Source organism: Python bivittatus, unplaced genomic scaffold, assembly GCF_059951505.1.
Source record: "Python bivittatus isolate LINGU-HERP-01145 unplaced genomic scaffold, Pbiv_v1 ctg000690_np1212, whole genome shotgun sequence".
Taxonomy (NCBI): domain Eukaryota; kingdom Metazoa; phylum Chordata; class Lepidosauria; order Squamata; family Pythonidae; genus Python; species Python bivittatus.
This window is the reverse complement of record NW_028277096.1, coordinates 5156163-5179919: the sequence shown is the minus strand read 5'-3', so window position 1 is coordinate 5179919 and position 23757 is coordinate 5156163. Positions and strand designations below refer to the sequence as shown.

Genomic DNA, 23757 nt, shown 5'->3' with positions numbered 1-23757 from the left:
AATGTATAATTTTAGCCTGGTCATTTGTGCCTTGAGTGAGAATTCTGGGTTGATTTGTTTGATGGCCCATTTGCTTGTTTTCTTGGTTATAAATTATAATCCAGTTGATAGAAATTTTAAAATTCATTTATTTTAATCCACATTGGGTGATCATGAGCAACATCTTCCCTCCCAGCTTTCTAATCTAGCAAGAAATCAGTGCCTGAAGTTGGGGAAACTGCTCTTAGTGAAGTTAGTCCTTTTAGCTCTTTCAAATGTAGTCTTGTTTTTAGAACCTCATGTACATAACGATAGTGTAACAATTTAGCCTGAGTCAAGCAGCTGAACTGTCGTAGGAAGCATTCAACCTGAAGGGATCCTGAAGGAAGTCTCCAATCCTCAAATATTCTTCCAAATTCAACTATTATCAAGAAGAAAAAGCCATTTTGCTGTTATGAGACAGGAATGAAATGCAGAGTATAAAATCCCACTTGACAGCTTGGCCTTGGTTGGTTCATTGAAGAACTGGGTTAAAAGAGTAAAGAATTACATGGCTATTAAATGGTGGTTCCTTATACTTTCAGTTCTTCCATAGTACTGGGCTATATCCATCTGTAGCCCAGTGAAGTGGTCACATTCTGACAAGTGAAGCAGGGACACCTGCCCCATAGTTTGCACAACACAGGTAGTTTTCATTTAGTGACCGCAATTAGGACCTGCAACTTGGTCATTAAGTGAAGCAGTTGCTAAGTGAAAAATCATGTGACCACGACTGTACTTACAATTTTACTTCAGCTTTCCTTTGCTTTACAGTGGCAGAAGGATACAACCCCAAACAGCTGGGTGAGCCCAAATGGCAGGGAAGATTTCTGGGACCCGACTCAAAAGGAAGCCAAGTGAAAGGGCAAATCTTATAGCCCTTTTCCCCCAATCCTCTACCCTTTGAAATGCTCACCACAGTGCTGGGATAATTAGCAAGAAGAGAATTGTTTGTATTTACATTCACTGGAGAGGAAGGGATTACAATGGAGTAAGCAGGCACACAATGGGGAATACACATAGAAAGGAATGCACTGGCACTAGCTGTTTGCCCAGGAGGCAAACAAAAGCCTTTAGTGTGAAACTGATTAGGGTCTTGTCAGTTTCAGGCAGCAGCTGTGGTTGGGAGAGAGGGTTCTAATCAACTAATTAAGGTCACAGAGCTGAGCTTGTTAACTTGCCCTTACCACTTTTTAGGGAAGCCCTAGGCTGCAGAGAAAAGCAGCTCAGGAAGAGATAGCTTGTTTATGCAATCTCTCTATTCTTCCAGGAGGGGGAAAAAGAAGGGGAAAAAAGGGTCAGGCACAGGACCTGTACTGACTGTAATGGCAAACAGTGACAAAGATGCTGCAAAAGTTGTTAATGCAGGCATTGGTACAAAGTTACTTTGTCATCACAGTTGTAACTGCAAACAGCTGCTGTCTGAGGCAGTCACTAATTGAGGACTGTCTACTAAAAATCTTATTTTATATTGTGAAAAATCACACTATAAATTTAACTGGCAGCATATACACTCATAAAATAAAGTTGAGTCCTTGGCACTGTCTGAGCTTGTTTGCTTGCAGACGTTTCACTACCCGACTAGGTAACATCATCAGTGCCCCACTTGGATAATGAAATGTCTGCAAGCAAACAGCCAAGCTCAGAGAGCACCAAGGAGTCCACAGTTCAACCTTGAGCTACAGATATTCTCTTCTATTGGATAAAATAAAGTACATTAAATATGCTAGAAGTGAAAGCAGAACTGTAACACATAAGTTGTTCAGGTGGAACAGCTCAGAAAATACTCCTGGTGTATCATTTTCAGGAAAAAAAGGCACCATATGCAACGCCACTCTCACCTTTCTAACACACGTGTTCTACTTGTAACTACCATTTAAATCAGGGTTCATTGGATAACAGTGAAGTGCCACTGTTTATATTTAACAGGATATCTGGCTGTATTCACAGAACATGCCAGAACTATAGTGGTAAAGATCCATTGGCTGCATTTGCACATGGTTAGTTATTGCTAATGTTGGTTAGTTTCGTTATAGAGTTTAGCATGTTGTGCAAACCAGGCAGTTTGATTAGTTTATGATTCATTCTGTTGTGCAATCCCCAAACCTGGATTAATTTAATAAAGTAGTTAATTGAATTTTGCAAATGGAATCTGTTTTGGAGTGTGATTGTGAGCAGGGTTTGAAAGAAAAATTAATCTGATTTTGAAAATATCCTTATCAGAAATTAAATCTATAACTCTTGCTTTCATATGAATTCTAGTTTCTCCCCTACAGCAGCTATAAAAATTAAAGATATAACTCTTTTGCTTTCATAAGAATTCTAGTTTCTCCCCTAGAGCAGCTATAAAAATGTTTGTTTCAATTTAGCAACATTACTCCCAGATTTGGTAAGCTGCTTTCAGAAAAATGTGCATATTTCTAATTAAAATGTTATTTCCAAATGTATTTATATTTCGAATTGTATTTTACCAATGTTCTTGATTATGTGCCATCAAGTCAGTGTCAACTCTTAGCAACCATACAGATTTTCTCCATGATGTACCGATGTTCTACTGTAGGTTTTTTGTTAGTAGTTTTAACAGTACCTAACAGAATCCTACCAAAGAGATGTCATGTATGTTTCCTCGAAGTGTATTCTTTAGAGGAGAGGTGCTTCTACAAATGCAGTGAAGAATTTTAAAATGATGGGAAGCAAATACTTGAACATTGTCTACATCATGAGTGTGAATTTTCTTACTAAAGGAATCTGCAGTGATGCTATTTCCCTGCTGATTAAGGTGGGCTGCCCATCTTATGCAACTTGATTCCCCAGATATTACTTTAGTCCCACCGGCACTGCCTCAGAGCACCTATAAACACTCATAGACACAGGGGTACAAAAAGCACATGACGGCAGACAGCCTCCTTTTTCTTTTCTTTTTGCACAAAACAGAACATTTATTCAAGTGTTCTCCAGCACAAGTACATCAGCAAGGAGCCTTCCTTATTCGAGTGTTCTGAGCACAAAAGAAAAATGCAAAGGATGGGATGGAGGCGGAACGGACAGACTTTCTAACATCTGCTGCACCATTGACCTTTTAATTAGTTTATAAAACAGCTATGTCACGAGCAATACTTACACAGAGATACAACAGCCTGCCCATAGGGATGAGGAGATGGGCCTCCCCACCCCTGGCAAAGCAGAACCATACTCTGAAATGTACATTATTTATTTGTCAATAAATATAGAAGCAACCCTAAAAAAAAAAAAAAAGCGCGGCTGAAAGGATGGGGCATCCCAAAATCATCCAAAAAAATAAAAGAAAAACACGGAAGGGCTGGGAAGAATGGAACCGAAAAAGGAAAGGAAGGACATCTGGGTTGAGCTGCATGGAATGTCAGATGGGAGGCGGCTGGAGAGCAGGGAACAGGGCTGAGCTCTTCCCAGGATCTCAACACAGTTTATTCTTCAGCATGAATACATGATTTCCCACAAACAGTAAAGCGTCTCAGCTACTTCAATGTCTAAGCTAAAACACATGAAATCTTTTCCTTTAGGTTTCAAGTACAAAGTTAAAATGCCTTTTTTTTTATAATAATATATAAGAGTAAAATAATAGAGCTCTTTTAAACTTCACTACAAGAAAAACAAAAACAGTCATTGTCCAGACAGCAGACTTAAGTTAATAGAGATCTGTAATAAAACTGTTTAGCACCTTGGTTGTCACCTTGTCCCTCTGCAAATGCCAAAGGAATTCAGGCAATGGGGGCAGGGGTCTGGTTGCTTTGCTTTTCAGTCTAGGGCTGTGCAACCTTGACAGAAGGCTCTTTATAAAAAGATCTGAGTCACATCAGTTTGTAAACTCAGTCTCCCCTCCTGCTCCCCACCACATTGGGAAAACAGCTGGATTCTGTGGTGGACAGCGAAACAGGCCCAAGGCAAATACATCAGGAAAGTTTGAAAGACAACACAGATAAAGGCTTTCCCAAGAGGCCACTTCCAGTTTGGGGAGAGAACTGGATGGGTGCAGATGTGGCCCTGCTTGAAGGGAGGTTGGACTGTTCAGAACTAAAGTCTACTGGCAGTGCCATGAATACACTGAGATCCAGCTAAGCTCTCAGCTACTGGAACTGACTTTAGGAATTATGTGGCCAGCCCCATGACTAAACTGAATATGCTGAAAGGAAGACTTTGGGGAGAAAAGGATGTCACTACTAAAGGTACACCTTCCCCCCAAATAGATTCTTCTCTGAAGCATACATTTGAAAATTACCCACCCCCCTTCCCACTGTTTGGGGAGATACCTGGAGCCTCCTCTCCTTCAACCAGCCCTTTGGCTCAGATTACTCTGGCTGGAAATCAGCCAAGGACAAAGAGTCTCATAGGAAGCTGCCTTATTCTGAGTTAGACCATAGATCCCTTAACCTAGTACTGTCAACCCTGAGTGAGAGGATCTCTACAAGGTTTCAGGCAGGAGTTTTTCCAGCACCACTTGGAAATGCCCGGGATTGAATTTAAGATCTTCTACATGGAAAAGATGTGCTCTATCACTGAGCTACAGTCTCTCCCAATAAATACTTCCCATTTAGCACCAGTGAAACTAGACTACAAGAAACCCAGAGGGAATCTCTCCCCCTAGCTTTGTGGCAAATGGGTTGGGAAGAAAGGCTTGGAAATCCTGTAAGGAGAACCTCCCATTGAAGAATTTTGCACAAACTGACAGGCAGTCACTGAACCAACCACCAAGGGGGTCAGAGGAAGAATGGAGTGTGAAGGAGACTGCCTATCATGGAGGCAACAGGTGGGGGGCATATCTTGCCAGACAGCCCCATCCAAAATAACCACCATTCTCCCTTCCCCATTCGGCCCTGAGCAAGACCCCAGCACCCTTCACAGTTAGAAGGGAAGTGAGCAGAGGCACCTGCCTGCCGCCCTAACTCCCCCAAATTTTAGCACCGAGACCAACAGCCTTCAACAGAGACCTTCCTTGTCTGCTGCAACTGTTTCACCACTCAAGAGATTGTGTTGGGGAGTGTTAATGAGAAGGCAGAAGGAGATCTGCAATCTTCCGCAGACATTCCCACCTGCTCCTGAGTTTTGCCTCAGCATCTACTCCATTGCCTCCGAGAGCACCATGGACACAGGGAAGACAGGAGCAGAGGGGAGATGCTGTCCCCTGTGGAGGCAGAGATGGAAAAGCTGCTGAGGCAAAGAGCTGGTTGGTGGGGGAGTGGGGGAGAGAAATCCCCATTAGCACCAAGAACTTTGGACCCTGTTGGGATCAGTCTCTGCAAGCAGAAGGGAGAAGCAGCCTCAAGTCCATGCACTGAGGATTGACCAGAGCCCAACGGCCATCCGTTATACATTGTGCATCACAGACTCATGGTGAAGGTCATTTATCCCCTTGCCCCAAAGAGTAAAGTGCACACAATTGCCAAGATATACTCCAGGAAATTTGACTCCTCAGCCAGACCTTGCACATGAGAGTTCATCAGATCCTGGAGAGACCCTCTTCACATGAGAACCGCCCACCTCTATTTTTGCCCCTCCGTACCCTCAACATGTGTGTGTGGGGGAGGAGAAAGGTAGCACAGCCAGAGTCTGATCAAGCAAAACAGGAAGTCTATAATTCATATCAGCCACAAAGAAGGAAGGAGGGGAAGAAGGAAGGCAGCAGGTGCTGACCCCCAAACACACAAGATCACAAAGGAATGGGGCAGGCGTGTTACTGCAGTGCAGGATGGCGGGGGCTCTTCTCTCTCTGTCTACCTCCCTACCCCATGGTTACTCTGCAGCTGAATTTGTATTTTAAGGGGCAAACTTGGAGAAAAGGAGCAGAACCAAAAGATCTGATAAGGAACCTTACAGCCAGTGAGTTCAGAGATGATCAGAACAAGCACTGCTGGTCCTTGGGTGCTCTCTGCCTCCTGGTCTGTGAGCCAGGTTGGTGATGGTAGGAGCCCCAGGGGGACCCCAGAAAATGCCAATTTGAACAAAGCACCACTTACATTAGGGACCCTGCCTGGAGCTCTGCGGGGAACAGACTAGCCCCCTCTAGCAAGGCCCAAGCCCCTGGCCTGAGGGAGGTTTGCCTTTTCAGGAAGAAAAGTATTATTGCATGACACCCAGGGCGGAGAACGGTGCCAGTCAGCCTTCTCTCCCCTTATAAGATGGGGCTGCAATCAGTTGGAAAAGCTCCCCCCACCATTCCTGTGGGCTAGCATGTGAAGCACCACAGAAGCTGCCTTCAGCCCCACCCTCTGTGGTTGTAGAAGCACCATTTTGAAAGTCAGTTGTACAGTAGTAACAGTACCTTTTATATATAGACATTTCTCTCACATAACTCTCACATATATATAAACTGTAAACAAGAGGTAAGAGCGGCTGTAGGAGCTGGGTGTATCAAGGTCTCCTGTGTGATAGACACCCAAATACTCAGGTGTGGCTTGGGGGGACCAGGTAGGGACTGGCGGCTTCCCAGCTTGCGCTCGCCCCAGGAATGGCGCTGGTAGACGCAAGGAGGCCCCGTTGCACCTCGTTTTGTGCTCCTAAACTGAGCTTGGGCAATAAAGCCCCAAGGCCCATTCAGCTTTGGGCTTGGCTGGAATTTTCTCTTTTGCGGTGCGTCAGTGGACAGCCCGCATTGCTGGGGGCTCAGCCGAGGAGCGGCAGAAACCAAACTAACAGACAAACCCATCCAGAAAGAGCAGGAAATTAAAGGATTACCAACAGAAAGTGGGATTGGTTGGTTTGCTTGGGGCGATTCAAATTGGGGAGAGGATGGGTGAAGATTTGGGTGATGGGAGCTGCACATGTGTGCGGGCTGTCCTCTCCCACCCTCTCACCCACCAGCCACCTCCTCCATTCTGGTGCCACTTCTCTTCTGTTCCTGGGGGTGGTTGTGTTTGAGACTCCTCCTCCGCTTTGCCAGTTTTGTGGTTACGTCTCTTTAAACACAGGCAAAGTACTCCTTCAAGGGGGCGAAGAGATGGCGGATCACTGGCACGCTCCAGGAACGACCCAGCAGTCTCTGCCTTGCCAGGCGGCTCATGTTCGATACATCCGTGTAGTGGACCGGAAAGCCAAAGACTCTGTAAGCACAGGATGCCAATTTAATACTGAGACCCTGAACAGAAGACATAAAAGAGCTAACACAAGGCTACTGCACTTGGATAAGATTTCATTTACAATTTTAATGCGTGATGTTGGAATTGGGGTAAAACAAATGGTTGCTATAATTGCTACTGACTGATAGGAGGTACTATGCAATTAATTTAGCCCTTACTGAGACTCATCAGCCCCAGCTAGTGTCAATATGCCCAAACCCTTTACTGGGATTTGAACTCACGGGCCTTTGAAGTTAAGATGAGTTCAAAGATGGGTCTGATGAATCCCAGTAAGGATAAAAACAGTCCCATAGTGCCTCCTATTGGTCAGTAGCAATTATAGCATCTGTTAAACTATAGAAACCCTCCCTTAAGGGAGGAGGTCTTGAGGCTTCTAGTACAAGAGCCAAATATGTAAGATGCTTCTAGTTTAAGGCCCAATAGCTCTCTAGTCTGAGAATACATTAAGGAGAAACACTGTAGCACCTAAAAACAACCTGTGTTGTGCCTATGGGAAAAGGGAGAAAAATATGTTGCATGGCAAGAGGTGGCCTTTCTAAGGGCGAGTGGGATGTTCATAACCAAGCATATAACCATACCAGAACTATGCCATATGGGGGACAGGGTCCACAGGAAGGTTATATGCTGCAAATTCTTTCTTCAGCCCATTCTTGAAACCAGGCAAGCCCAGCCCCAACACCATTCCCACCTCTCCATCTCGGTGCACCACAGGATGTCTTCCTTCTCATTCATAAAGACAGGGAAGTGCTGATCCTTGCCTTGCTTGATGGAGTTGGAACGTGTGGTGATGGTTCGTACTTTGCTGAACTAGATTGGGAAGACAGGTCCACACATATACAAACAAAAAACAATTCAGCAGGTATCCATACCATCCACAGTAAAGCTACTTCTGAGCTCTCTCCTAATTTTTTACATTACCCCTTGGCTTGGAACAGTCTTTGCCCTATTTCCACTGCCTTCCACCGATGTGAGGATTATTTCTTCCTAGCCTTATTTTAGGATAGACAATATGAAAATGATGGTAAAACCAGGCCTCCCTAAGCCATTGCCAATAGATGGTGGGTCCTGTTTCCTCTCCTTTCCTCTTGTGCTATGAGAAGATCGGTAGCATCCTTGCTCTGTTTGCTGTCCTCTTTCCAACACTCTTCCATGAAGACCTATACATCCAAACTCATTAGCCACTAGTTCCCCACGCTCACCTTAGCTATCCGGCCATGTTCCAGACACTCTTGCAGTTCCAACTTATCATTCACAGTTGAAGCCAGCGGCCTGGAGGAAAAGCAAGTTCAAATGATTGGCATCCTAGGAATCTCAGCTCTTTACAGTACTCTCCCTGAAAGCTCACTTTTAAAGTATTTGTACAATAAGTACTGAATGGGTTATTTTGGGGTATGATTGTTTTATGAATCAAGGACTATTTTATTGAATCAAGGAATATTCTTCTCAAGCTGAATAAAAATTGAAGCAATAGTTTTGTTTGGGGCCAAGAAAGTTCTTAAACTGTTTGACCCAATTACTCCTTGAATAATGGCATTACCTTCACAAAAAAACCCAGACTGTTGCTTTACACAAGAATCTCAGCAGCAGAGACTCACAAACAAGCAATTACAAATTGCTCCATTACCCCCAGGATATGCCAAAATTACCCCCCAGTAATTACCCTTAGTTTAAAAACATGGATATAAATATTTTTAGCCTGCCTTTAGCAACTCTCATGGGTCACTTCTAATGACTCATACCCTCATCAACTGAAGAGTCTCAATAGTGCCCCCTAAGCTATGAACCATCTTCCTATGTCTTTAATCTGTTACATTTTGTTTCCCTTTATTCTTGCTACTTTAAGAATAGTAAGAATAAATAGTAAGAATAAATACTAAGAATAGAAAAAACACCTCTTTTCAAAAAAAGGACAAGTCTAACTTCCTATTTCTTCTTGTTCCTCAACCTCTGAATTTCATCCCCTGCTTTACTATTATTATTCCAATGCATCCGCAGCATTTTACATTCAAGCTGTTTGTTAAGTGCCTATATCTCAATAAGCACAGTGAATCATTGTATTTAGCCCTGTCCCTGATTGCTGTTAATAGCTCAATCTCCTGACCACTAACATCAGGAAGTTCCCTTTGTCATTGTTTCTATGATTTCCTCTCCTTTGTTTCCATTGTTCTTTCGATTTAAATTTACCTAAGTATAAGAAATGTGTAAAAACCTGTATCAGTATGCTGGAGGGAGGGGTGTGATTGATTGATGCCATCAAGTCATTTTTGACTTCTAGGACCACATATAAGATCTTTCTCCATGAAGATCTATCATGGGGTGTGAATCAAGCTAAAAAGTGATGCCTGTGCTATACTTCTCTGTTCCAGAATTTGAAATATATTATTGCCTTTTGCCCTGCTACAAATTTCCTTTGCACAGGGCACGGGGTGCCCCCATCTAGCTTGTCTTTCACAAGACAGTAGAAACAATCCCTTTTTGATAAGCTTTCAGTGTAGATGATGGATCTGGGCCTGCCTTCATAAATTGTCATTTACTGTCATTTACACTTACTGTTTTTACTTGTGCTGTACTGAAACTGCCCTGAATTGATCAAAATATGGCAGTATACCAACACCCAAATAACACATAAATTTGCTAAATAAATAAATAAATAAATAAATAAATAAGCAAATAAATAAAAATAGAAATAAAAATAAAATAGTTTGATAAAAAGTTTAAAACTACGGAATGATTAGCAAAATATATTGAAGCTGATTCAAAGCTTGAGAATTCACAACAAAAATAATAAATAGCACTGATGATGTTACCTAGTTGGGTAATGAAAGTCTGCAAGCAAACAACCAAGCTCAGAGAACACCAAGAACTCCACAGTTCAATCCTGAGCTACAGATATTCTCTTCTATTAAAAATAATAAAACCACAGAAGGAGAAGAAAAATCAAACTGATACCAAAGCATCACAGAATTAAGGCTAGGTGCATACTAAGCTTTCTTATTAAATTAATTAATTTTTTGAATTTGCACAATATATCTAACCATAAACTAACCAAAAGGGCTGGGTATGCATTATATCCTGAGCCCTAAAACAATAAAAATAAAAACAATAAACTCAAAACTACCCAAGCACTGCATACTGTGCAAATATAGACACTAGATATTTAACAGATATGACAAAGGGTAATAAGAGAATCCAGCCAAGCAGTTTTTAACATGCTGAAGTATCAATAACTGAATGGATTAATACTTTAGCAGAATACTGACTTGTCTGCTGGTAGTTGGTGCCTGTGTGGGTAGCTTACGCTTCTAACTAACCTGTTCATGCCAGGCAGGTTTCCCCAGAAGTAGCGGGCTCTGTGGGCTGCGGAGACTTCTTTGGCATCGATCATCACTGGATTGGACTATAGGAAGGAAAGAAGCAAGGAAAGTCACAATAAAGGGCATCAAAAGTTCAAAAGCAAAAGTACTTCCTGAACTTTGCAACAGGTAGTCTACAGGCTTCTTCAGGCCATCTGAACCTTTCCAGGATTCCCTCACCCTCCCTGCCTCTGTTACTTCAGTCACAGTCCTGGCCATTCTGGTTCCTTATAATCAGGGCTGCACGTATATATCATCCCACACATATAGGAGTACTGGACTAGACAGGCAACGTCAATGGCAAACTGCTTCTATACTGTTCTAAGAAAACAACATGAACCAGTACATGCAGTCATCAAGCGTTAAGCTTGGGTAAATGAAAAATGTGTTATTACACCTAATGGCTTTAATCTCAGTTCACCCAAAATCCAAGGAGCATAAGATTAGGGCTGAATGATTTGGAGGGCAATTCCCAAAGCGACTGACCAAGCCTACTGTGCAAAGTGGTGAGGTGCCACATCCTCTTGAGGATGCCTTGAAGGGCCTCCCCATGTTGCCTTATGTATGTGCATGCACAGAATATGCTTCCAGTGGGTTAAGTGGCAAAGCAGCAAGCAGTTTCATTTCAGCAGCAATCTCTGGAAATACTTTTTGTGCGTGTCCATGCATTGCTCTCCAAAGAGTTCATACAGTCCTGACCAATATGGACTATGAATTATTATTACTGGAGCTTCTTCAGCTGGATCTTCAGCTGGGAAGGCCCATAACATCTTTTAGAATGAATTATGTATTTTGATTCAGCCTTTACCCAATACAATGTGGTTTCAACTTTCTGAATTAATTATAAAAATGGGCTAGATTCTCACTGCAAAGCACATAATGCTCTCCAATGGCAGGAATGGCTGCCTATACCTGGGAGAGATAAGAGGGCAACAATGCAGACCTTGCCTGGAGGTGAGGGGGTGGCTAAAAGGTGATGCTGCTTTGCCCAAGACCCATCCCTACCTTTTGGCCATGGTCCCATTTTCCCATCCCACTTCCCATGGCAGGCAAGGCTTGCTCTGCTATCCAGAGATATTCCAAGGATTGGGTACAGGGAGAGCCCCTCACCTCACCTCACCTCTAGGAAGCGAGAGATGTCCCTTTTGTCACTGACGCCCATGGCCACCACATTTTCAAAGAGCCAGAAGAAAGGTCGGTCATCTCCCTCCTTGGGCCTGGCCTCATGAAGGAGACGATAGAATTCAAAGAAGAGTCGCCCTGTGCCCTCTGGGTTAGGAAAGCAAAGGCAGGGAGAGGTGGATGCTTGCAAGAGGAATTGGGATGCAGGCCATCAGTTTCTTCTCCATAACCATTAAACATCTGACTTACAGAACACTAGGGACTTTTTAAAGCTCCAAAGAGGATTTATCTCTTTCAGATATGATAATATAAAGTAAAAGCATAAAAAAGCAGTGCCCTGACCATAGCTTTAACTTGATTTCTTAGTTGTAAAGGTTATGTGTTATTCTTGCAGATTAAACTTGAATACAGTATTGTTTTTACACTGAGCCAAAAGATCTGTGCTTTTGGTATCCAATCTCAACTGCTTCTACAACTCTTCAGTTTCTCCTCCTTTTGTTCAGATACTTTGCATTACAAAGATGCATTCTGAAGCTCAAGAATTTCACCTCCATGGTTAACTGGCATACTTTTCAAATACTAAAGTTCTCTTTGTATAATCTCATAGATTATTCACTAAAACTAGTTTGGCAACCCTTCTATCACATTTCTTATTATAAATATTCAATGTGCTAAATAGCAAGATGAACATGGATTTCTTTTTCAATCTTCAGGGTATCTGTGATAGTAATGTGGAAGGGAAATATATTTTAATGGCAGTTGGATTAATCCAAGGTTCAAAATCTTGCAGATTTCTAGGTGCTGCAGAACTACAATTCCCATTAATTGCAATCAACATGGCTACAAGCAAAGGATGGTGTGAGCTGTAGTTCAGTATTTTCTGGAGGATGGCAGGTTCCCTACCCCTGGATCAACTGGTTTAAAACAATGACACCTTGGTAAGCCACAGAAGAAATGGATGGTAGCACTTACCATAAAGGCCTTTCCTGGCAGGATTAACAATGGAGAGGTCATTGCAGGGGCTCCCTCCAATCACTAAATCAAAGGGGCCCCACTCCTGTATCTGTAACATGGAGATTTAATAGTCAGATGCAAGAGGAAGATACACCTGGGGCTATGCCAGCCTCAGTTACACAAGCCAAGGGAAGCCTCCCCAACAAAGCTCCACGTACATGTTTCTGAGTGACACTGCGGACGTCCCCAACATACATGATCTTGCCCTGGTGTCGGACCATCCCAACTGTGATAGAATCTTCACACACCTCAGATGCTATGTACCGATCCACCTGGATGCCCAAATCCTTTAGCACAAGGAGACCTGGAAAATGAAACAGGATGTCACTGTTGCTTCCATGTGGCATTCAAAGTACCACTTCCTTTCTGATATTAAGGGGGTCAGAACTCACCTGTGGCAATGCCATCAAAAAGTGAGAGCACCCGGATGGGCTTTCTCTTTTCAGCAGGGACTGGAGGGTAAACCTTTGGTGGATCCTGCCAAAAAGCAAAGGAGAAGCATGAAATGGTTGGGATGTAAGCTGTGACAACAGACATCATGGAGAGATAGCAGAGGGCTCCTGAGCTTCTCAAGAGTTGATGCTCAGCAGCAATCCTAACATAATGCCACTGGCTGACTGGTTCAGGTAGCTAATACAGTAGGAGACTGCAAGCAGCAAGAGACCTGAGAGCACTTGCAGATTTCTCCTGCCTTTTTAACTTTACTGATATCTAGACAATCAAAGGTTTCTCTTTGTCCCCACCCCCACTCCACACTGAACTCACAAACTCTTGATCGTGGTTGTTGGCAAAAAACATCTGAAGGCGCGAGGGCCAGTCTTCTCGCCGCCGGAGCAGGCCATAGATACCCTTGTGGCCACACATGTAGCAGTTCCAGGGATCCTCCTTGATAGCTGCCTGAGCAGCTCCAGGACCCACCAATAAGTCCACACACTCTACACAAAAGCATCTGCAAACCAAAATAATTAGTACTAGGTGTGGAATGTGCTCAGCTCAGGGTGCAACAGACAAACAATGGCTTCGATTTAGGCAGTCTGGGGCCTTCTGGAATTCCAGCACATGAGAATACTTCTAAGTTAAAGTCAAGCATAGCCCTAGTCAAGCCATTTCATTCCATATACAGCTTCCCAATCCCTTGTTTTTAAGCCTGCCTGTGGAACTGCCATGATCCCAGTTTTCCTAAGTTATGGTTTCCATTAGTATAAACTGAAAAGGCAGACCCAGGCTCTTACTCTGGGCCATTTTCCACAGAAAAGATGCAAAAGACATATTAATTTTCTCTTGAATGCAGGAACTCCAAGGGAGAAGGCTCGACTAATGGTGACACTACCCTAAAAAGGGCCACCAATGGGGACAGAGAGATGGAGAATCTTTCTAAGCCACCACTTGACTCACCTGCAACAGTTGTTGTTCCCACACATAAGAACTTCACGGCCACCACAGCAGATGGTGCAATATGACTGGTAGCCATCATCATCATACTGATAAGCGCATTCCAAAAAGCAGTTCTAAGGGAACAGAGGTATGAGGGACATTTCTGGTAAGCTCAGTCAGCATGAGCGATTAGTTTTTCTCATCATAAACACACTTTATATTACATTATAACACATTAACCATAAAGGGTTTTTAAGCCTGTCTTACAGATGTAGAACAGAAAGCAACAGATGTTGCTAAATATACTCCAGAAATCCAAAGTGGAGGCAGATCTTAAATCTTTGCTCTCCCATATCCACGTGCAACTTCCCAAGCTCTAGTCAACAGTACCCTGTTCAGCTCCACCTTAAGTGTCTCCTTTCCAGCCAAAAGATCTTTCTCACCCTATTGTGATAAGGACACTTTCCTGTGCATGTGCCCCACATGGAATGAGCCTGCAAAGGGACAGCACTGAAAACCAGATTTTGCTTTTGAGCAACTGAGAACACCAACTTGGGCTGTATCAGGGTGTTTCTGACTGCAGAATTCACACAGAGAAGCCACCTGACAGAAAAGCCACACCAGCACAGAACAGGAGAACCTCAATCCTTCTTTTCCCACAGTTGGCACCCTTCTCAGGCCCACAGAAGAGGCCAAAGCAGCCCTTTGCCACTTCCACCAAAAGGGACACGTCAGGGGCTGTTATGGATCCCCACGTCACAGCAACGTGCTCAGAGCACAAGTCAAGTCAGCTCTTTTCCTGTTTCATCTCTGAGGACTCTGAGACATAGTCCCTCTCCAGCAACCAGCAGGCCTGGCTGATGTTCCATTTCTGCATCTAGGAAAAGGACAAAAGGACAAAGCCAACTGCTGCAAAACACAAATTACTGAAGAAGAGCTTTTTAAAACCTCTCCAAATTCCTGATGCATTCTGGACATTTGGTTCTTGCTCTGAGAAAAGAAATATAACCATCACACAAGAGCCAATCACAGATCTGTTAGTTGCCATGATCAGCTCTTGTCTGACTGAGTTATAATTTCCTCCAAGGAGGAAGGAAGGTATTTGAAACATGACAGGAATTTGGGGAAACTTAAAAACTATTTTTTCAGTAAGGGGTTTTCTTTTCCTTTGTCCTGATTGCCTTTGTCCTTTTGTAGTTCTAGAGATTCCATATTGCCAGAACTTCTACAAGTTGACTGCCCCAAGTCACCCTTCCCTCTCCAGTTCCTTCCCCACTCCCAGGTTGCCTCTGCGTCTTGCACCTTTTTACCTTGCAGTTTTGGCACATTCCTCCAATGAAGAGAGGGTGTTCCAGGGTGACATTCAGGCTTCCACAGGAAATGCAGATATCTGAGACGTGGTGCAGATGGTGAGTGAGGAGAGAAAGGAGATGCATTATCACGGGTAGTAAGTGAGAAAGATACCACTCTCTCCATTTCTCACCATACCACTCTCTATCCCCTTTGACTTAACAGCAATGTTCTTCTCTCTCAAAACAACACACAGCAACAGGATCACTGAGCACAGATCATTCTGGTCCTTTCTATTAGACAGTTAAGATCCATGAAAGGCCTTCCCTGCGGTGACCTGTGACAAAGCGCTGGGTTGCTTTTACAGTTATAATTAAATATTTTTCTTGTGACACACTTCGAGCATACCCAGAGTCTAACAAACTCTAGTGGCAGAAGGATCCACTGCATTTGCAGTGATCACCTTGAATTCTGGTAACAAGTGCTTGCAGCAGATTAGGGAGGAATCCAATTGGCTGTCATGCCATACACATACTTCAACATGGGGAAGGACAGAGAATATTATTTGCTCAATCTCACCTTCAATATTCCTGCATTTCTGTCGAACCTCATAAACAAGACGTTCTAAAAACAGCAAAAGAATTTGTTAAAACTGGCAATCAGGAGATTCCACAGGATCCATCAATATGGCTGAAACTGAGGGCAACTAGAAAGGCCTAATCTGTGTCCCTGAATCAAAGCCTTAACTTTGCATCTGCTGCAGAAAAACACTGGTGACAAGGTATGCTGATTTTGGACCTAAGGAATTGTATGAATTCCAATCAGAACAAGTTCTAATATTAAAGGGGGAAAAGGGGAGGGAGTTTAGCTCACATCAACCAAACACTGGCTTTGTTCCTACAGCATGCCTAACTAGGCACAACCGACATATTCATGCAACATTGGTGCTTGGTTAGTGTTAACTCTGGTTATGTTTTTTGTGTCTTGTTACATGAATCCAGCCAGCGTAATTAACTTATGGTTCAATGTACTGTGCAACCTAGAAAGTAAGTAATTCTATAATCAGGTTGTGTGTTGGGTGAACACAGCCAATATTTTCTTCTGTTAATTTATATTAACCCACTGAGTCCAGTTCTGAAATTGGTGAAAATAATGAAAAATACTGCCTTTGCATTACAGTGAAAAGGGTTATACTAAATATATTATTGGAGAATGGGAGGCCCCACCATTCTCCCCTTTTGACCTATCCACATTTTTCTGGTCCCACCCATTTTTTAAGTATAGTTCTTGGCATGCTGTATGAGGCTGATGTGGAATTTGGCCTCCAGAAAGTTGCTCACCCCTGATTTAGATCAGGGTGAGATTCATGATTTATTTGCAGCTCTGTATTTATAATCCTACCCAAGAGCTACACTTTTTTCTGTTTTTTTTCTTTTCTTTTCTTACAAAGGCCTGTTACTGCGTGTTTGTTAAGGTCTGGAAACAGACTTCACCACTTTCTGGAAGATCTCTGCATTACAACCTAATCATCATGGGATGGTGGGAGTATCTCCCACTTCTCTTCCTCCTTCTAGTATCAAAGTTCTCATGTTAGAGAATGAAGGACAAGGTGGATTCCCTTGATCTTCAGAGTGGCTTTTTTTAATGATAATTCAGTGAAAAACAGGAAAATAGAAGTAAACATGTGAGCTGGAATATGGGGAAAGGAACCTGAAGAGCAGATGAGATAAAAGACTACTGAGGCAAGGGAGAAAGGACCAACTGCCCAGAGAAGAATGGGATGCACTGCCCAAAGAAAATGAATGAGCAGCAGGAAGCTGCTTTATGTCAGGTGTGGACTTGCCAATGGCAAAAAGTAGGATTTGATGATACTTCAATTTGGCTTTTTCTGCAGTGGGAGGAAGTTATAGCAAGCTCCAATGGTCCCACAAGCAGCAGTCAAATAGGATCCTGAGGGCTGGAAGTGCACAGTGGTCTTGACTACTTGTCTGCCCTCAGATATAGCTTGGGATTGGAAAAAAGAAAAACAAGTGGAGAGTGGCTAGGATAAGACAGCATCCTCCAAGCTACCCATTCCATTCTGTCCCGATATACCTCTGGTGCGCTCATCTATGATTTCCTTGACCTTGGGCTTCTCAGCTGTGCTTTTCCTTGGTTTTTTGGCTGGTGGAGGAGGGGCATAGGCAGCAGCTTCTGGCTCCCCCCACATCTCCGTGTAAACTTCTTTGTAGGGGTTGCGTTCCTCTGGGATGGCAGAAAGAAGTACATCAGTGTGGCAGCAAGGTAAGCGGGTGGGAAATCAAGCTTTGGTTCCTTTGATCTGGATGCTTGTCTCTCATCAGACTTTGTGATGCATGCTGGTGTGCTAAGCGCCAAGGAGTTGGTTATTTGATCGCTCTTTACCCTGTGGAATCTTGCTAATAGAAGAACAGGACTCTACCACACCTCAGAGACAAATGGGCCAAAACTGCCTATTATCCCAGTTCCATTCTATGCAATGGGAACTTTGGGGCCTATGATGATTTAGCTCCATTTCATTACCTTCAGGAGGCTCCAGTCCCTTTGGGCCAGATGGCTGGAACCCCCCTAAGGCCCATTCAATCATTTGCTTGTTCTGGATTTCCACCACTTTGGATGTGTCTGTTTCATCATTCTCTGGACAGGATGGAAAGATCTTGCCTGATCTGCTGCTGGCCACCTGGAGGGGAGACAGATGGACAGAAGGGCCAACTGACTCTGGGATGAATGGTATTCAGCTTGTACAGATGTCTTTTCTGAGCTTCATAATTTATTTTATTGTATGTATATCTCACTTTTCCCCCCAGAATAAAGGTGACATCCATAATCTCCTTTAATTTAATCCCCACAACAGGTAGATAGGTTGAAGTAGGTTAAGCTGAGAGTCACCCCTGAGTTCCATGATCAAGCAGGAACTTGAATCTGGTTTCCCATTCCAAGTCCAAGACCTTAACCACTATATTACATAAGCAGGAATGATGTTCCTCAATGTCCACATATAGTATTGGGCTTTCTTACATTCTTTTGTATCAGTGAAGTTGTCCAAAACAAGACAGGAGGGAAAATTTTATCAATATAGGGAGATATTTTCCCAAAAGCCAGATTGTTCATCCATCCCAAATAGTGTTGTTGATTCTTCCCTCCTTTCTCTTGTTCTCATTTTTATTACTTCTTCTTTTAATGGAAAGCTTTGCTTGCTTCCATGAACTACCTCAAATTATTTAATGGCACATGTTGCATTTGGATATAATGAGCAAAGGCCTGATAGAAGGATAATCCTTTTCCATCATCTGGGATAACCAATCTGAGATGGGATGAGGAAGATCTTGAAGATGATTTCTGTCCATCTATGAGCAGTCCAGCTTATGTCCTACAGACTTAGAAATCCTTCTTCCACCTCAGAAGCTAGCCACTACAGGGGAAAGAGGGCCACGGAAACAAGTCCCAGAGGAATGACAAAGGCAGCACTTACCTGCAGTACTTCATAGATGGCCTTTCGATACATGGGCTGCTTGTTATATGTGGCCTGGTGGAAGGCGCTAGAGAAGGAGCTGAGTGGAAGGAGTTTCTCCACACAGACCTGCAAGAACAAAGAGATCAGGGAAATGATGTTCTTTCTTCCCTATGAACAGCATGGTCTCCAAGGCTGGGTCCACCAGAGCCTCACAGAAGAATGCAGAGTGAAGTGGGAAACAAAATGGAGGACTGCGTAACACAAATACTTCAGGCTAATATCTGAACATCATCTGACCCCCTTGGACCATAAAAAGTCAGTTAGATCAGGAGAATGGAGTGTGAGGAAGAGTCCTACCTAGACTGCTAGTTTCCTTTTTAAGGGGTCTTTTAAAAAATATTTTTGGGTTGTGGATTTAAGGAGCAAGATAGATGTCACAAAATGTGTACTGTATTTTTTTATTGCAGTAATAATGCAGTTATTTCATCCATTAAAACTCTTGAAACCCTATCGTGCACAGTCAGCCAACATTCCCAATATTGCAGTCTCTTTCCCAGCCTGTCACACCAGACAGGCTCAGACATACCAAATAAGTATCTTTTCTCAGACATGGGCTTTGGCATGTAAGGAAAGGCAGATTCATCCCAACTCCTCCCTCTTCAGGAAGAGGCAGCTCTTGGGAGACTGCAGGCAGTTCTCTTGGGAAAGGGAGACAAGCAGAGATAAAGAAAAAGCTGGTGCCGTTCTCCTTCAGCCCAGATTTAAGCTTGAAACTTCTAGAAAAGCAAAAAAGAAGCCTAGGTAAACTGAATCAGAAGGAGCAAAATCTGATTCAAGACTGTTTCTCTTTAAATGTTTGGTTAGAACTGTGCTAAGTTTAATCTTTGTTTTATGTGTCTTGTAACTATTTTATTTTCTTTGCATAATCTAGGAGTATTGTATTTCTGTCTTCAGGGAATCTATATTACTGAGCTCTTAAAACTAGTTTTAAGTTTGTCCCATCCTGTTGTTGGCCATAAGTTTTACATTTACTTTACATTTTATACTTTCTGTTAGATCCTTTTTCTAGTTCCACTGATTTGCAGTTGCTGGATCCCCAGATCAGAATAGAGCTGTAGTTTATCTTTTCCAACAGGGATTACTTACTTCCTCACACCTTTTCAACTCAATGGAAATTTGATCTTTCTCTTCCTGGCCAGAGAGATATCTATTCAACATTTACATAATGGTTCTGAGTAGCCTGACATTGATTCTTACTTCACAAGCTTTAGAAGACTAGGAAGGTAATAAAATGGGCTGATAGGACATCCCATTACCGGCAGTGGAGCGGGTGGCTGAGGGGAAGCCAGGGAGGGAAGAAAGGAAAGGCAAGATTGAGAGGGCAGGCAGGCTGGCTGGTGGGATAAGCCACACTCCTTGCCCTACTTGGTCCACAAAATTACTTCAGGGTTTTTTTCTGCCAAATCATGGCCCATCCAGTGATTTAGCAGAACAATGAGAACATGAAATTTTTGCTTTTGTTTGAAATAAAATACATTTCTGTTTTATACACCCGTAATTGTTTTGTTAAAGAACATTTTTCCCCAGCTTCTCACAGAAATATTCATGTACTCCAATATATTTCCCCTTCATGGATCACTGCCTTGTCGTGGTGAAGGGGCTTGCGTAACCACGACATGGGCTATACAGTGCAGGGCCACCCAAGACGGACAGGTCATGACAGAGAGTTCTGAATGGGTGGGACGGGAATGGGTGAGACGGGAATGGGTGAATTTAATTCAGGTGACCATTATATCTACTACTGTGGGCAAGAAACCCTTAGAAGAAATGGAGTTGCACTCATAGTCAATAAGAGAATGAGAAAGGCAGTAATGGGTACAACCTCAAAAACGACAGAATGATCTCAGTGCAAGATCCAAGGCAAACCATTCAACATCACGGTAATCCAAGTCTATGCCCCAGCCACTGATGCTGAAGAAGCTGAAGTTGACCGGTTCTATGAAGACCTACAACACCTTCTAGAACTAGCACCAAAAAAAGATGTCCTTTTCATCATAGGGGATTGGAATGCTAAAGTAGGAAGTCAAGGAGTAATCGGAATAACAGGCAAGTTTGGCCTTGGAGTACAAAATGAAGCAGGGCAAAGGCTAATAGAGTTCTGTCAAGAGAACAAGCTAGTCATAGCAAACACTCTTTTCCAACAACACAAGAGACGACTCTATACATGGACATCACCAGATGGTCAATACCGAAACCAGATTGATTATATACTTTGCGGCTAAAGTTGGAGAAGCTCTATACAGACAGCAAAAACGAGACCAGGAGCTGACTGTGGCTCAGATCATGAGCTTCTTCCTGCAAAATTTAGGCTTAAATTGAAGAATGTAGGGAAAACCACCAGACCATTCAGGTATGACTTAGATCATATTCCTTGTGAGTACACAGTGAAGGTGATGAATAGATTTAGAGGATTAGATTTGGTAGACAGAGTGCCTGAAGGACTATGGACGGAGGTCCGTAACATTGTACAGGAGGCAGCAACTAAAACCATCCCAAAGAAAAAGAAATGCAAGAAAGCAAAATGGCTGTCTGATGAGGCTTTACAAATAGCTGTGGAAAGAAGGAATGCGAAAAGCAAGGGTGAAAGGGAAAGATATAAGCAACTGAATGCAGATTTCCAGAGAATAGCAAGGAGAGATAAGAAGGCCTTCTTAAATGAACAATGCAAAGAAAACAATAGAATGGGGAAGACTAGAGATCTCTTCAAGAAAATTGGAGATATCAAAGGAACGTTTAGTGCAAAGATGGGCATGATAAAGGACAAAAAAGGCAGGGACCTAACAGAAACAGAAGAGTTTAAGAAGAGGTGGCAAGAATACACAGAAGAACTATACAAGAAAGATCTTAATGTCCCTGATGTCCATGCTGGTGTGGTCACTGACCTTGAGCCAGACATCCTAGAGAGTGAAGTCAAGTGGGCCTTAGGAAGCATTGCTAACAACAAAGCTAGTGGAGATGACAGTATTCCAGCTGAGTTATTTAAAATACTAAAAGACAATGCTGTTAAAGTGCTGCACTCAATATGCCAGCAAGTTTGGAAAACGCAACAGTGGCCATGAGATTGGAAAAGGTCAGTTTACATTCCAATTCCAAAGAAGGGCAATGCCAAAGAATGCTCAAACTATCGCACAATTGCATTCATTTCACATGCTAGCAAGGTTATGCTCAAAATCCTACAAGCTAGGCTTCAGCAGTACGTGAACCAAGAACTACCGGATGTACAAGCTGGGTTTCGAAGAGGCAAAGGAACTAGAGATCAAATTGCCAACATTCACTGGATCATGGAGAAAGCACGAGAGTTCCAGAAAAACATCTACTTCTGCTTCATTGACTATGCAAAAGCCTTTGATTGTGTGGATCACAACAAACTGGCAAATTCTTAAAGAGATGGGGGTACCTTACCTGTCTCCTGACAAATCTGTATGTGGGCCAAGAAGCAACAGTTAGAATTGGTCACGGAACAACCGATTGGTTCAAAATAGGGAAAGGAGTACGACAAGGCTGTATACTGTCACCCTGCTTATTTAACCTATATGCAGAGTACATCATGAGAAATGCCAGGCTAGAAGAATCACAAGCCAGAATTAAGATTGCAGGGAGAATCAACAATAACCTCAGATATGCAGACAATACCACCCTAATGGCAGAAAGTGAAGAAGAACTAAAGAGCCTCTTGATGAGGGTGAAAGAGGAGAGTGCGAAAGCTGGCTTGAAACTCAACATTAAAAAAACTAAGATCATGGCATCTGGACCCATCAATTCCTGGCAAATAGAAGGGGTAGAAATGGAAGCAGTGACAGACTTCATTTATTTGGGCTCCAAGATCACCGCAGACGGAAACTGCAGCCATGAAATTAAAAGACGCTTGCTCCTTGGGAGGAAAGCTATGGCAAACCTAGATAGCATATTAAAAAGCAGAGATGTCACCTTGCCGACAAAGATCCTCATAGTCAAAGCTATGGTTTTTCCAGTAGTAATGTATGGCTGTGAGAGCTGGACCATAAAGAAGGCTGAGCGCCGAAGAATTGAGGCCTTTGAACTGTGGTGCTGGAGAAGACTCTTAAGAGTCCCCTGGACTGCTAGGAGGTCAAACCAGTCAATCTTAAAGGAAATCAACCCTGATTGCTCATTGGAAGGATTGATAATGAAGCTCAAGCTCAGATACTTTGGTCACCTAATGCGAAGAGAGGACTCTTTGGAAAGGACCCTGATGGTGGGAAAGATTGAAGGCAAAAGGAGAAGAGGACGGCAGAGGATGAGATGGTTAGATAGCATCACTGAAGCAATGAGCATGAAACTGAGCAAACTCAGGGAGGCAGTGAAGGACAGGAAGGCCTGGCGCAATATGGTTCATGGGGTCATGAAGAGTCGGACACGACTTAACGACTGAACAACAACCACCAATATATTTGCCAGTGTAACATGCAAGAATACATCTATAATCTTTGGTGTATCTGCAGAAGTATAGAAATTAGTAACACCCAAAATTTCTACCCATTAATTTAAATGTTTAGCATTTCAAAATAGAAATGTTTTTTATGGAAACAAAGAAACTAAAGATAAACCATCTACTGGTAGCTCTGATAAAAGCCAGCAACATCCTATTTGTGTGAGTCAGGGTTTCTTATAATTGCTGCTAAAAATGGAAATATCAATACAAAATAAATGAAGAATGAAAAATGATGGTGGCTGTCTTCAAAATAAAATTTAAAAGTACTGTAAAAAGCAAGCAAACTCATCCTTATTTCCCATTAAAATATTGTTCAAATTTTATTCTTTTTTTATTTCCAATGGAAAGGTTTTCTTTTATAAAGTTCTACCATCATTATAATTGATACATACATTAAATTTAATAATTAAAAGGAGGTGGTATATTCATTTCTTGCCCAATCCTAACCACAATTAAATCATCTGTTTTCTATTTTAGGGGATCATAGTATTGCAA

At 42.7% G+C, this 23757-nt stretch overlaps 1 protein-coding gene across 7 annotated transcripts in view; it reads right to left on the bottom strand.

The window, feature by feature from the left end:
* Window positions 1-6293: 6293 nt before the first annotated feature.
* The window catches only part of DNMT3A (DNA methyltransferase 3 alpha), a 148819-nt gene continuing 131355 nt past the window's right edge, over window positions 6294-23757 (bottom strand). For all 7 annotated transcript variants that reach the window (XM_088152224.1, XM_088152221.1, XM_088152222.1 and 4 more), the window contains 15 exons: window positions 18771-18878; window positions 17822-17978; window positions 17375-17524; window positions 15860-15904; window positions 15301-15380; window positions 14012-14124; window positions 13382-13565; window positions 13009-13093; window positions 12775-12920; window positions 12575-12665; window positions 11601-11749; window positions 10439-10524; window positions 8327-8396; window positions 7816-7934; window positions 6294-7091 (listed from right to left, as the gene is read on the bottom strand). In XM_088152224.1, coding sequence (XP_088008350.1) covers window positions 6950-7091; window positions 7816-7934; window positions 8327-8396; window positions 10439-10524; window positions 11601-11749; window positions 12575-12665; window positions 12775-12920; window positions 13009-13093; window positions 13382-13565; window positions 14012-14124; window positions 15301-15380; window positions 15860-15904; window positions 17375-17524; window positions 17822-17978; window positions 18771-18878 — 1725 coding nt within the window. In that variant the 3' untranslated portion in view covers window positions 6294-6949. The remainder of the gene's footprint in view (window positions 7092-7815; window positions 7935-8326; window positions 8397-10438; window positions 10525-11600; window positions 11750-12574; window positions 12666-12774; window positions 12921-13008; window positions 13094-13381; window positions 13566-14011; window positions 14125-15300; window positions 15381-15859; window positions 15905-17374; window positions 17525-17821; window positions 17979-18770; window positions 18879-23757) is intronic.